General features: G+C 35.1%; 6 protein-coding genes and 1 non-coding gene across 7 annotated transcripts; 4 read left to right on the top strand and 3 right to left on the bottom strand.

Moving 5' to 3' along the window:
* Positions 1–520: 520 nt before the first annotated feature.
* On the top strand, positions 521–592 carry WICANDRAFT_t132. The gene has a single exon. It is a non-coding gene; the product is annotated as a tRNA-Arg (tRNA).
* Positions 535–2,627, top strand: WICANDRAFT_86068 (uncharacterized protein; the record flags this gene model as incomplete). Its single annotated transcript, XM_019185990.1, has 2 exons — positions 535–544; positions 1,363–2,627. The coding sequence occupies 2 exons, from the start codon at positions 535–537 to the stop codon at positions 2,625–2,627; spliced, it is 1,275 nt and encodes a 424-aa protein (XP_019036359.1).
* Positions 2,628–2,726: 99 nt separating this feature from the next.
* Positions 2,727–3,614, bottom strand: WICANDRAFT_81375 (uncharacterized protein; the record flags this gene model as incomplete). The annotated part of the gene is made up of 1 exon (XM_019185223.1): positions 2,727–3,614. One exon carries the CDS (start codon positions 3,612–3,614, stop codon positions 2,727–2,729), a length of 888 nt encoding a protein of 295 aa, XP_019036360.1.
* Positions 3,615–4,918: 1,304 nt separating this feature from the next.
* Positions 4,919–6,502, top strand: WICANDRAFT_65415 (Zn(II)2Cys6 transcription factor domain-containing protein; the record flags this gene model as incomplete). Its single annotated transcript, XM_019183907.1, has 1 exon — positions 4,919–6,502. The coding sequence occupies one exon, from the start codon at positions 4,919–4,921 to the stop codon at positions 6,500–6,502; it is 1,584 nt and encodes a 527-aa protein (XP_019036361.1).
* Positions 6,503–7,299: 797 nt separating this feature from the next.
* WICANDRAFT_35844 (aldo/keto reductase) lies at positions 7,300–8,385 on the top strand (the record flags this gene model as incomplete). The annotated part of the gene is made up of 1 exon (XM_019182362.1): positions 7,300–8,385. One exon carries the CDS (start codon positions 7,300–7,302, stop codon positions 8,383–8,385), a length of 1,086 nt encoding a protein of 361 aa, XP_019036362.1.
* Positions 8,386–8,419: 34 nt separating this feature from the next.
* On the bottom strand, positions 8,420–8,795 carry APC11 (anaphase promoting complex subunit 11; the record flags this gene model as incomplete). Its single annotated transcript, XM_019182445.1, has 2 exons — positions 8,420–8,598; positions 8,654–8,795. The coding sequence occupies 2 exons, from the start codon at positions 8,793–8,795 to the stop codon at positions 8,420–8,422; spliced, it is 321 nt and encodes a 106-aa protein (XP_019036363.1).
* Positions 8,796–8,911: 116 nt separating this feature from the next.
* PUF6 (Puf6p) lies at positions 8,912–11,022 on the bottom strand. The gene has a single exon (XM_019186604.1). The coding sequence runs from the start codon at positions 10,982–10,984 to the stop codon at positions 9,032–9,034; it is 1,953 nt and encodes a 650-aa protein (XP_019036364.1). The 5' UTR covers positions 10,985–11,022; the 3' UTR covers positions 8,912–9,031.
* Positions 11,023–12,739: the final 1,717 nt, after the last annotated feature.

Consider the following 12,739-nt stretch of genomic DNA (forward strand, 5'->3'; position numbering starts at 1 on the left):
TTTGTCTACTTCATTGGCATATCTAGCAGCTCTAATACCAGTATTTCTGTTAAAGTAGTTGTCCTTCATAATAGTGATCTGGTCACGTGACTCATTTTTTTCCGAAAAATTTTTGGCACCACCATTTGCAGCAGCTCTGGCAGCGTAAGAATTTTCCGAGTTTTTTGGGTTTTCTGCATTTTTTTTGGGTTTTCAGTAGTATTTTCTTGATTTTTTTGGTTTTTTTCATAGTTTTCATTGGTTTCAGCTTCATTTGAAGCGTTTTGGGGGGTGTTTTCAGAGGTTTTATTTCCATCATTCGGTGGATTCTCCGAGACCCTATTCGGATCATCTTCTGATCCAGACATGGTAGTAAGTTGAAAGTAGGCTCTTTGGATAGCTGTTAATCTGTATTAACTGATTTGCTTGATTTTATGTACTATAATTCACTTATAATACTATTTCCTTTTTAATACTTTTGGTATTCTGGCATACTTTGGTTATTGAACAAGAGAAGGAAAGCTAAAAAATGAACAAGAAAGCTCGCGTGGCGTAATGGCAACGCGTCTGACTTCTAATCAGAAGATTCTGGGTTCGACCCCCAGCGTGAGTGCACTTCTTTTTTTGCTGCCCGTACCAATTTTTTTTAAAGGACTAGAAGTACACATCGAGGACTATTCAAGGACTATTTTCAGGTTGATTAAGTGGTTTAATTAGTTTTCCAGTTAATTTTCAGCTCATTTGATTTGTTTAGGGACTTCTGGTTCTTCTTAAAGTCCATGAAATTGTGTGACAATTACACGGCTGATTGAAAAGCCCCTCGACTCGTGGAAAAACCAACGTCGACCGTTAAACTTTAACGACTTCAGAGTTCAGACTACGACCATTCACGAATCACAAACAATTAATATATCAATGTCTTTGCGAAACTTATAAGTTTCAAGACAATAGGATAAAATACATAGCGTGTTTGATCGTGTCCTCCTGGAGCCAGTTGTACCAATGGGAGCCTCTGCATTCTAGGCTGACCTTCTTTTGGGTAGGCTCAAATTTTGTTGGCCCACAAAAGAAAAGATTACACGCTGTTGACGCGAGATATGAGAGTGAAATTACAGTAGGCCCAGAATTTCTGAGTCCTGACTCCTGCGCGCCTGGAGAGAAAGTTTTGATCCACAATTTCTTTTAAAAGTTGTATGGAGGAGGGACCATGTGAAAAAAAAAAGTACAATAAAAAAAAATTTTCGATCTTTCACGTTTTCATTAGATCTGAATCTTTTAACTAGTTGACACCGTGAGACTTTTAACTAAGAATCTCGTCTGGCTCATATCTAGTATCACTATCTAGATCCTCTTCATATTCCAATCCAATAATGGCTTCATCAGTCCAAACTTTTTCCTCAGGTGCTGATAATGGTTCAACTGCTGAAGGTTTGAAACCAACAAAATTGGGCGGTAACGTCGCTGGTTTGAAATCAACACCTAAACAAGCCCTTGATACCCATGGTAACGTCTTCAATGTTCCAGATTATACCATCAAGGATATTTTGAATGCTATTCCAAAACATTGTTATGAAAGAAGATTACTACAATCCTTATCTTATGTTTTCAGAGATATCTTGGCCATGACTATCATTGGTAACATTGGTTATAGATTAATTCCTTTAGTTGAAAATGTTTATGCTAGATTTGTTTTATGGAGTGTTTATTCTTATTTATTAGGTTTATTTGGGTTTGGTTTATGGATTTTGGCCCATGAATGTGGTCATGGTGCTTTCAGTGATTATACTTGGGTTAATGACACTATTGGTTGGGTTTTACATTCTTATTTATTAGTTCCTTATTTCTCTTGGAAATTCAGTCATTCCAAACATCATAAAGCTACTGGTCATTTAACAAGAGATATGGTTTTCATTCCATACACTAAAAAAGAATACTTGGAGGTTAAACAAAAATCAAAAATCTCTGAAGTTGCAGAAGAAACTCCAATCTATACTTTTTTCGTTTTATTGTTCCAACAATTGGGTGGTTTACATTTATATTTAACTACAAATGCCACTGGTCAACCTCATAAAGATCATTCAGCTTTAGGTAGATCCCATTTCAATCCAAAATCACCAATTTTTGATGCCAAAGATTATTGGTTCATTGTCTTGTCAGATATTGGTATGGTCTCTACTTTCACTGTTGTTTATTTATGGGCCAAATATTTCAGTGTTTGGTCTGCTTTCATCAATTGGTTTATTCCATTCTTGTGGGTTAACCATTGGTTAGTCTTTGTCACTTTCTTACAACACACTGATCCAACTATGCCACATTATGATGCTGAAGAATGGACTTTTGCTAAAGGTGCTGCTGCAACCATTGATAGAAACTTTGGTTTCGTTGGTCAACATATCTTCCACGATATCATTGAAACCCATGTTTTACATCATTACGTTTCAAGAATTCCATTTTATAACGCTAGAGAGGCTACTGATGCTATCAAGAAAGTTATGAAAGATCATTATCGTTATGACGGTGAAAACATGTGGAAAAGTTTATGGAAAGTTATGAGATCTTGTCAATTCGTTGAAGGTGACAATGGTGTTAGAATGTTCAGAAATGTCAATGGTATTGGTATCAAACCATCTGATTTAACTGAAAACTAGATTTTCTTCAATTCTTTTATTCTTGTATAAATATTAAATTATAGAGCTAGAGCTACAATTTTTAATCGGCTATTGTACAAATGTATTACTGTTCATTAACTAAGCATCAAACTTTTGATAATCCTCAGTAGTATCGGCTGACTTATGTAAACCCAACTTATTTTCACCATTGAAAACGACCCAAATCATCAAGGCATATAACGCAACACAGATACATTCTTCAATGAAAGCAATGAATGCATAATACTTCCAATCACCAAATAAATAAGTAAATTTGCTAACATTAGTGGTGTATGTTCCATCAACATTGAAAGTGAATGCATAACAAACAGCGTAAATCATTCTGACAAAAATGAATACGACCAAGATAGCACAAATTGTCAACACGCCCAATATAAATCCATACTCTTTTTCAGCTTGCCTTTTCTCTTTCATTATCTTATGGAATACCAAGGCTGCAATAAGGACCAAACATACTAGATAAATAATTGAACCAGCTTCTTGGACTGGTTTAGATGCTGCTCTATCTGAACCAACCATGCTATTACCCACAATATTTAAAATCATGGCCACGAGTGTCAATTTTTCAAGCAAATTATCCCAAGATGCTGATTTTGTATAATCTGCATGAATTAAACTCGACAAACCTTTATTCTTTTTAGTGGTCTGTTCAGGATTTCTATAAGTTTCTGCAAATCTTGTACTAAAAGCCAACAAAATAGTCAAAAAGGCTAATGAAACAGAGTTGAAAACGGAAGTAGTAATTGCAAGATTGATATTAGTATAGTTGTTTTTGTAAAGAATCAACAAAATTCCACCAATAATCTTTGTCAACATCAAGATTGCATACCTAATAAAGAATGGTCTGAAAGGTGAACGATTTTTAACCAATCTAACACCTGGATAAAAAGTTATTACTGAAATGACAACATAAAAGGCAACTTGGATAGCACCAATGATTTCCCAAGGACGTAAATTGAATTGCATTTTACTTTACTTTATGTGTACTTGACTCTTTGAGTTTGAAAATAATAAACTAACCATGAGTTTAAGAGCCAAGAATTCATGGACTTTCCTCATCTTTATATACTTTTCAGGATTGGTCCATGCTCTATGAATTGAAAAGAAAACATGGCCTGTGATGTCACGTCCAAACTCTACTTCATAGTGACAAATGTATGAACTTTTCATTATCATTGGTATGAAGTTGGTTGAAGAAAAAAAAGTGTCACGATTTCCGCTTATATCAGCGGTTATTGTGGTACACTTTTCAGATTTATAACGTAAAACCATTGATGTTCACGAGAAGCTATCCAATAAGAAGTGATTAAAAGAAAAGATAGATGGGTATCGATCCTGATTGGAATAGTGCTGCGGACGCTACTGTTCTGAGTGACTACTTAGCAAATCCTGTTGAGTTGTATTAATGACAGACGTACTGCTGCGGCTTGAAATTTTTCAATAGCCATTCATCAAACATCAAACTAACACTGAATATGAAGCACAATGGCTGCTTTGGCGAAGCTAATTCCATGACCCTGGAAGTCTATGCTACATATCTGTATAAGGGATGAGTTCATGGGTCAACATGTACAATATAATGGTGTACAGCTTGAAATATCTTGAATCTATCTATTCAAGAAATTGTGATTGACTACGTCGTCCACTTCACAACTGCTTAATATTTTAGTGACTAACTGGACATGATTAAAGTAACCACTCGCCAGCAAATTACACTGTTGCAAGATAACAAGAACAACAGATCAAATATCATTGTTTGTAATGATTGAAATTTGAGACCATATTGAAATGCATTCATATCGAGGCGGGTTTAAAGAAGAATCACGGGCTTAAAACCCAAATAGTTGAATAAGCCCCGTAACGCTTTGCCAAACGTCTTATTAATCCATCGTCTTATTGTATACAACTTGTAAGTTGATTCATACGTAATCTCAAGACACAAGACACAACAAACAACTTTCAGCTATCTTTTAGCGATTATCAATCGGTGCTGTAAGCAAATTATAACGCTGCCAAACGCCAACACCCAAACACCTATAGGGGAAGATCCACTTTAGCGCTTACCTCATCAAATTCCTAAAACTGTAAATAAAAGTCATGAAGTATATAACAACTTGTTTGTCCTGTCCTTTAATTTGAATCTCCTACCATGAAAGTCACTCAGATGTGAACTGCTTTATTTCAAATCTAAATACTGACACATATTTATTGTTCGTTAAGTCATTCTGGTATTTTACAGGTGTGAACATCAAATTCAAGAGTCTGTCAAAATGGAGCAATTGTTGTTAGATGCTGCTTTCCCTCCAATAAGTGAGTTCCCAGACCTCATAAAGGAATCATCAACGAAATCAAATAAGGCAGCTACACCCACTGGAAGATTCAATGGTGGTATTTCCAAACCAGAGAAGAAAACAAGATCAAGAGCTGGTTGCTTTAGTTGTAAAAAATTGAAGATAAAATGTAATGAAGCTAAACCAATTTGTGAATATTGCAACCATACAGGAAGAGAATGTGCTTATCCTGAGGCAAAGCCAAAAGCACCAAGAAAAAGAAGAGCAAGAAAGTCCAAAAAAGCTCAGAATGAAGAAAGTTCATCCTCTTCCTCCTCCTTATCGGATGAATCAACTGTTGAGAAAGAATTGTTCTCGGGCCTTCCCTTGATACCCATTGATACAGATTTTGTTGAAATTCAGAGTAAGCCACTACAGAGGCTCAACTCAATGAGCTTACAGCTTGAAGTTTCAAGTTTTGAATTGAAGCTTCTACGGTTTTTCCTAGATTTTGGGGCTTCATTTTTTTCATTTAATGTCCATGAGGAAACTTATAGATTTTGGTCCACAGAAGTTCCTAAACTTTGGTGTTCATCAGATTTAGTTAAATTTTCAATCTATGCAATAAGCAGTGTAAGATTGCTAGCTAATTATGAACTGAATCATATTGAAACTATAGATATTGAGGATGAAGTTGACCCTTTGTTTGGCACTGTTGAGATCAGAACTGTCAACTTGCTTCAAAAGGCACGGGAATATATACAAAATACTTCTGAGCTTGCTGAACAATTCAAGACTTTGGTACTTTCAAATGCTATCAACGAGGATCTAAGTGAAATCTTGGGTTATTTTGCAATCGCAAAATCCGTTTTGGTAGCTGCCAAAGGTGTTTTCCCAAATTCAACCAAAATTGATCACCCTCATCCTGACCCAAGTGGGTTATATAACATGTTGAGCTTTGTTAGAGGGAACTATGACGTGATTGCTTTGAATGTTTCACATCTAAAAGGAACAAAGTTTGAATGTATCCTTCTGCCAGCTGAAAAGCAAATCACCACAATTGACTCTGAATTCGTTTTCATCAAATATTTGAGGGACTATGTCGATTTTGTAATATGTGATGCGGATATTTTACAATTCAATTATTACACCGTGATATCTTCTGTTGAAATTGGGGCTCACAGATCATTGGTCTTCAAATATCCAGTTCCATTTTTCAGGGCACTTTTAGATTTTGCAGTCAATGATGTTTATTTAAATGCCTTAAATTCAAAGGAACACGTTGCAATGAAGATTATGTTCTATTTTTGTTCTCTTTGCTCTATACTTGACTTTAAGATGTTCAAAAATAGTAGTATGTGGGATGATTTTGTCGAGCTTTATAAGGTACATTCTTTTGGGTTATTTGAAGGTAAATTTGAAGATGAAATGGATGAAAATGTTTATGATTGTGTTGTTGCTAGAAGAAAGTCTGAGTTGCCTTATGATTTGCAAATATTGCGTACTTTGGGGAAGCCGCTTGCTGATTTCAAGAATGGAAAAATAGAACTGGTACCAAGTGAACCTGAGGATGTCTTTTTTTGAAAGATAAATGTTATACAAACTTTGTATAGCAAAATGAACTTTACCCGCTGAATTTGACAGATTTGATCTATTACGTAATTTCACAATGTTAACAACCCAGTTTATGAAATGTATCGATGATTCAACTAGATGGTGATGGGGAACAAAAAAATCAAGCTGATGGTGGCCTTTTATTCCTAGCCATACCGGCCATTGATTAAATAATTGGCTTTGGAAAAACGCTTTCACAAAAGCTTGAAATTGCAAATCCCAGTACACTAAGCATGAAGATTATGTTTTGTTTTTGTTCACTTTGTTCAAATTTAGACGTCCAGCTCAATTAAATTTTCAAGCTGAAGAGTAGTAGTATCTGGGATCATTCATTGAATGTATTAAGCAAGTAATGTGTAATTTCAGTTTTGAAGGCGATAGTCTTGCTATTAAAAACGTTTTTGACTGTGTTAAAGCTGCAAGATCAAAGGATCAGAATATTAGAATTCCACTGAGTAATTTCAAGATTTTTAAGCATTTAGGTGAGCCAATTGATCAATTGATTCAGCACGTTTTTGCTTGAAAAAACTACTTATATTCCCAGCAGCTTTTGATTACAAATGATAACCTTGTTAAAGGCGACGTCAATAACTTGTAACTTCTCGAATTGGGTCTTTAGTTCCGCTAAATGCCGATTTAAAAAAGGTTGAATAAGTCAGCAACAACTCACCTGCGAGTATAAAAGCAGAGAATTGGAACTTTGGTACCCTATCAAATTCAATAGCCGTATAAGCAAACTCATTTTTCGAAGTAAAGAATTAATCAAAATGCCCAACGAAACTTCACAGCTTGTTCCATGGAAGAATTTAGGTAAATCAGGATTGAAGATTTCCAATATCATCATCGGTTGTATGAGTTTTGGTTCGAAAAATTGGGAAGAATGGTTAATTGAGGACAAGGAAGAAATTTTCAAGATTTTAAAGACAGGCTACGATCATGGCATTAGAACTTATGATACAGCTGATGTTTACAGTAATGGTCTTTCTGAAAAGCTTTTGGGTGAATTTTTAAAAAAATATCAAATCAAAAGAGACAAAGTTGTTATTTTAACAAAGGTTTTCTATCCAGTTGATGATGATTATCCAGTTGGCTATCCAGGTAATGTTCTTGACAATATTGGCTCTGAAGTTGATAAGCTAAATTTCCAAAATAATAGAGGGCTATCAAGAAAACACATCTTGGATGCTGCCAAAAATTCTGTTGAGAGATTAGGCACATACATTGACGTTTACCAAATCCATAGATATGATCCTTCAACACCACAGGAGGAGACAATGAAAGCATTGAACGATTGTATTGAAGCAGGATATACAAGATACATTGGTGCTTCTTCAATGAAGGCTGTTGAATTTGCTGAATACCAACACATTGCAGATAAAAATGGATGGCAAAAGTTCATCTCAATGCAAAGTTTCTACAATTTGTTGAACAGAGAAGATGAAAGGGAGATGAACTATTATTGTGATAAAACTGGCGTTGGTTTAATTCCTTGGTCGCCATTAGCTGGTGGAACTTTAGCTAGACCTGTCCCAAAAGAGGAATCTGAATTCACCACTAGAACTCAAGTGACAAAATTTAATGCTTTGATCGGTGGAGGGTTCACTGCTGAAGACAACACGAAGATTGTTGATATTGAAATCATCAAACGAGTTGGTGAAATTGCTGGAAAGAAAAATGTGACAATGGCTGCTGTTGCAACAGCATGGGTTATTTCAAAAGGAGCTGCCCCAATTATAGGTTTTAGTTCTGAAAAAAGGGTACTTGATGCTGTTATTGGTGCAAATTTGAAGTTAACCGAAGATGAGATCAAGTACTTGGAAGAACCATACCAGCCAAGACTAAGAGCCTATTGAGAGCTTTTGTATAATTTATACCAAACAATATAAATTAATAAGACGATGCAGGATGTGCTGGTGTAGGATCTCCATAATCGACCTGACTTTGTTGGTAATTCTCTTTGATTTTGAATGCTCTTCTGCACATGGGACATAAACTCTTTGCGGTATCTGTATCCAACCATCTTAGGATACAATGCAAATGAAATCTATGAGTACATACACCGACAACTTGAAGCAATAGTTAGTCGGGGGATCTTTGGGCTCATGTAGAAAGTTTACTCACCTAATGGACATTCATCACCTGGATATTTGCAGGCTGAACAAGTTGCATCAAATGAAACACGACAGATACCACAAACTTCTTCATTTGGGACATCCCAGGACCATACTGCCACACCCTTCCAGTTCTTAATGTTCACCTTCATTTGAGCACAGCTTCCTTTGACAGTTGATGGCGTTGTTGATCTTGGACAAGTCTATAAAAAAAAGGTAAACAAAACCAAAAAGCGAATTCGCGAGAAAGTCGTGCAAATGTCAAAAACTACATATAACCAGCGATTAAACTTACAATTTTCAACTGTTTCCAGTGCCAGGTTTTTTCTATTATACAATTTTATTTCGTGATTAAAATCTATATGGTACATGTGAATTGACTTGGAATCTAAAAACCAGCAAGTTTGACCAAAAGTTGAGCACCTTTGTTATCTTCTTGACTAGCCTTTTTGACATCTTTCTTGATTTTTTTCAAGTCTTTGAAGAATTGAGCGTTCTTATCATCAATTGATTCAAAGATTGAAACAACAATAAATGAAGTATCTTTGTTTTCGATCCATTTTTCTAAACTATCACCAATAACTTCTTCATAGAACCTTGTAGCAAAATCTGATCCTATACCTGGAACATCAAGTTTGATTAGGGTTTTGGTTTTAGCATCCCATTTACCACCTTGAGTCAAAGACTTCAATAATCTGACTGAGAAAGCTTTGTTGATTGGATGTTCTTCTTCTTCGAAATCACCTTTAAAGGTTTCAATTAAAGCTGAAATAGCTTCTTCTCTTTTATCATCTGAAATTGGTGCATTATTCAAAAAAACTTCACCGATGAATTGAGACCCTATGTTTTCACTCAAAATTTCTGTAGTGTGATCAGTTATACTTTTGTAAAATGCTGGTGATATTTTGTCTAACAATTCTTTCTTTTTTTGATCATTTGGTTTTTTAGAAGTTTCTTGGGATAATTCAACGTAATGTTTCAATTCTTTTTGAACTGATGGTGAAAAAAATCTACCGTCTAAACCATTCAACAAGTAAAGGAAAGGTCTTCTGGAGTATTTGTCAACGACTAGCTCATGAAGATGCTCAGCATATTCACCAAACAAGGCTTTTGAGACTAACACTGTATCATCAACAGTTAAGAATAGAGTGATAACAACCAAGTTACCATATTCATTCTTGATCAAACTCATGGCATGTTCTTTCAATGATTTGATAATTTGTTTTCTTTCTTTAGCAGTAGCTCTAGCGAGTAAAAAGCATGCAACATCAGCACCTTCTGGGGTATGGATCAATTCAGCGAATTGTTCATGTAAAAGCTCAATTAATTCACGGGTCTCTTCATCGTTAATAATTTGGATATAATCTTTCATAGCAGCATGAAGAATTTGGAACCCAGTTGAACCTTTCTCAACAGAGGCTGTGATGGTACCTATCAAGTTCTTTGCAATAAGAGTTCTCTTTTCAACACTTTCTGATGTGATTTCTTGGATAGTTTTACCTTTACCACTTTCTTTGAAAACGGCATACTCAGCACCCCAAAATTCTCTGATCATTTGCTTCTTTTGTTCAGCACTTGAGTATAATGTGTATAAATCTTCAACCACATAAGCACCTTCTCTATGTCTCATCAATTTTCTTAACTTCCCATGCAATTCATCTAATATTAAACCTCTTGAATCTTTAGTTCCGTAGTGTAACAATTTAACTAGCAAATATTTACCATAAGAACTGGTGGCTAATTCGTAAAAATGAGACTTCAAAGCAGTTGTAACAGCTTCTCTTCTTTCTTTTGATGAATATTTCACAAGTGTTTGAACAACTCTTGAGGCATCATGTTTCAAAACAAGATCTCTAATCACATCTTTTGATAACTTCCAGATTTCATCACATAATTTTTCACGAACTTGTTTAGGAACAGGTGGATTCTTGACTCTTAAACGTTCCCATAGGGACTTGATATGTTGAACTTGAACACCTGACTTTCTCTGTAGTTTTCTCTCTTGTAAAACTTTACGTTGTTCTGCATGTTGTTCTTTGGAAGTTTGTTTAGATCCATCTTTTGGAGAGTCACCATCTGCTTCTTCTTCACCTTCATCGCCTTCATCTTCACTTGCTGATCCTAATTTGATTTCATCTTGGTCTAATTCATCTTCTGATTCATCTTTATCTAATTCGTCTTCACTTGAAACGTCTAATTCATCTTCACTTTCGCTAACTTCATCTTCTGATTCACTTTCACTTTGAACTTTAGCAGCCTTGGTGTTTGAAATTTTGCTTTTTTTAATGGCAGCTTTTGATGGCAAACCAGAACGCTTGGTACCTCTTCCTGCAACACCCATTTTCTATAATCTGGTTTATATTAGTGTTATAATTTGATTTACCTCTTCAAGTACCTTAGCCTTTATAAAAAAAAAATTATACTTGAAAAAAATTTTTTGTATTGTGCACGCAAAATCATCGCGACCGTGAATTTATGGCAGATGACATATAAATTTTAACTGATCTACAAGTTTTCATCGATGAAGTAAAAGGTGGTTTGTAAATGCTTAATGAAATGCTATATGCTTTGTGTATTATCCAAGCTAGAATACCAGCTTCTTCGGAGTTGTCCCTGTTGGAGGTCCCATCAATGAATTTTCCTTATCAAGCTCACCTCCAAGTATCTCATTTATTAACTGATCAATCAACAACACATTTGTAGGCTTGATCTTGTTAAGCTGGAATGATATTTTTTCAAAGTTTTTGTATTCAAAGTTGTTGGCACTGAGGATCTTGAGCAACTTGAATAGATTTATCTGTACCACAAGATCTGATTTGTGTTGAGAAATCTTTTGAAATATGCTATCAATTACTTCAGAATTGTTGAAAAAGCTCAATCTAATCTGATTCACTGTTAAAGAGTTACTGTATGAATTCAAAAGCTTGATCAATCTCTCCAAGTAAAGTTCTGAGTTCAAACTGTTTTCAACAAGGAACCCATTCAGTAAAAAATGATATTCATCATGAAGGAGATATTTTGCAACAGAATCATCCATACCAATTCTTTCATGTAATGCCACCAATGAGTCTAGTGCATTAGCCTGCCATACTGGATCAATCAATAGCTCCGAGAAAATGCCCAAAAGTGTTGATTTTTGTTTGGAGATGAAAGGTAACAATAGGTGGTTGAAGGGAAATTCACATAATAATGGTATGACAAATTCAGTACATGGCAGTGTGGAATTTATTAACTCTTGAAACAATGGGAAAATGTGGAGTCTTACTAGTTCTATTTGTTTCTCTTGGTTTAGATGGCAACAACTGAACATTAGAGAGCATGTGATATTCAAAATCTCAGGCATCAGGGTCTTTTGCTGTAAAATTCTATGAACAGTCTTTACCAAAAATTTAAGCAAATTGGAATTCTGCGGTACTTCATTCAAGTTTAACTTTTTCAAGAATTTCAATAGTTTTATTTGGTTGTTTGAAGAAAGCTTTTCATGAATCTTGAAAATTGAATTCAAAAAGATTGGCTTCACCAAAGACGTCTTTGAGACATGTAAATGACTAATGATTTCAACTATGGAGTCTATTGAAAAACTGTCATGTGACTTAGCTGACTCCATTAGCAAAATGGATAACCAGTCAAGTGAGTTGTTATAGTTGAACAACATAAACTGCACAGTTTCCTGAACTGAACTATTATTGCATAATGCACCCTTGATGAATTGCACGGAGAACTTTAGTAAATTGGAGCATTTTTTGTAGTCTTCCTGGAGAAGGTTAAACACAACAATCAAGCCACCTGATACTATAAAGTCACCCATATAAGTCTGATCTTTTTCAAATACAACGTCAAATAAATCAGCAACATTTGACCGAAGCGTATAACTGTAATTGTTGACTAGTAACTTAGATAATGTTGAAATTCCTCCAAAGCTGATGATTTTTGGAATCACATCAGCTTTCACTTCCAAAATACTTGAAACCAAATCAATATATGCGATAAGCAACTCATCGTCATCTTCTGCCGTTTCGATCCATTGAAGTATATGAAATATGAAGTTCTGATTCAATAAAACATCCAAGTTGAGCTCATTATCTCTGATGGCTTT

This window comes from Wickerhamomyces anomalus, assembly GCF_001661255.1.
Source record: "Wickerhamomyces anomalus NRRL Y-366-8 unplaced genomic scaffold WICANscaffold_7, whole genome shotgun sequence".
Lineage (NCBI taxonomy): Eukaryota > Fungi > Ascomycota > Saccharomycetes > Phaffomycetales > Wickerhamomycetaceae > Hansenula > Hansenula anomala.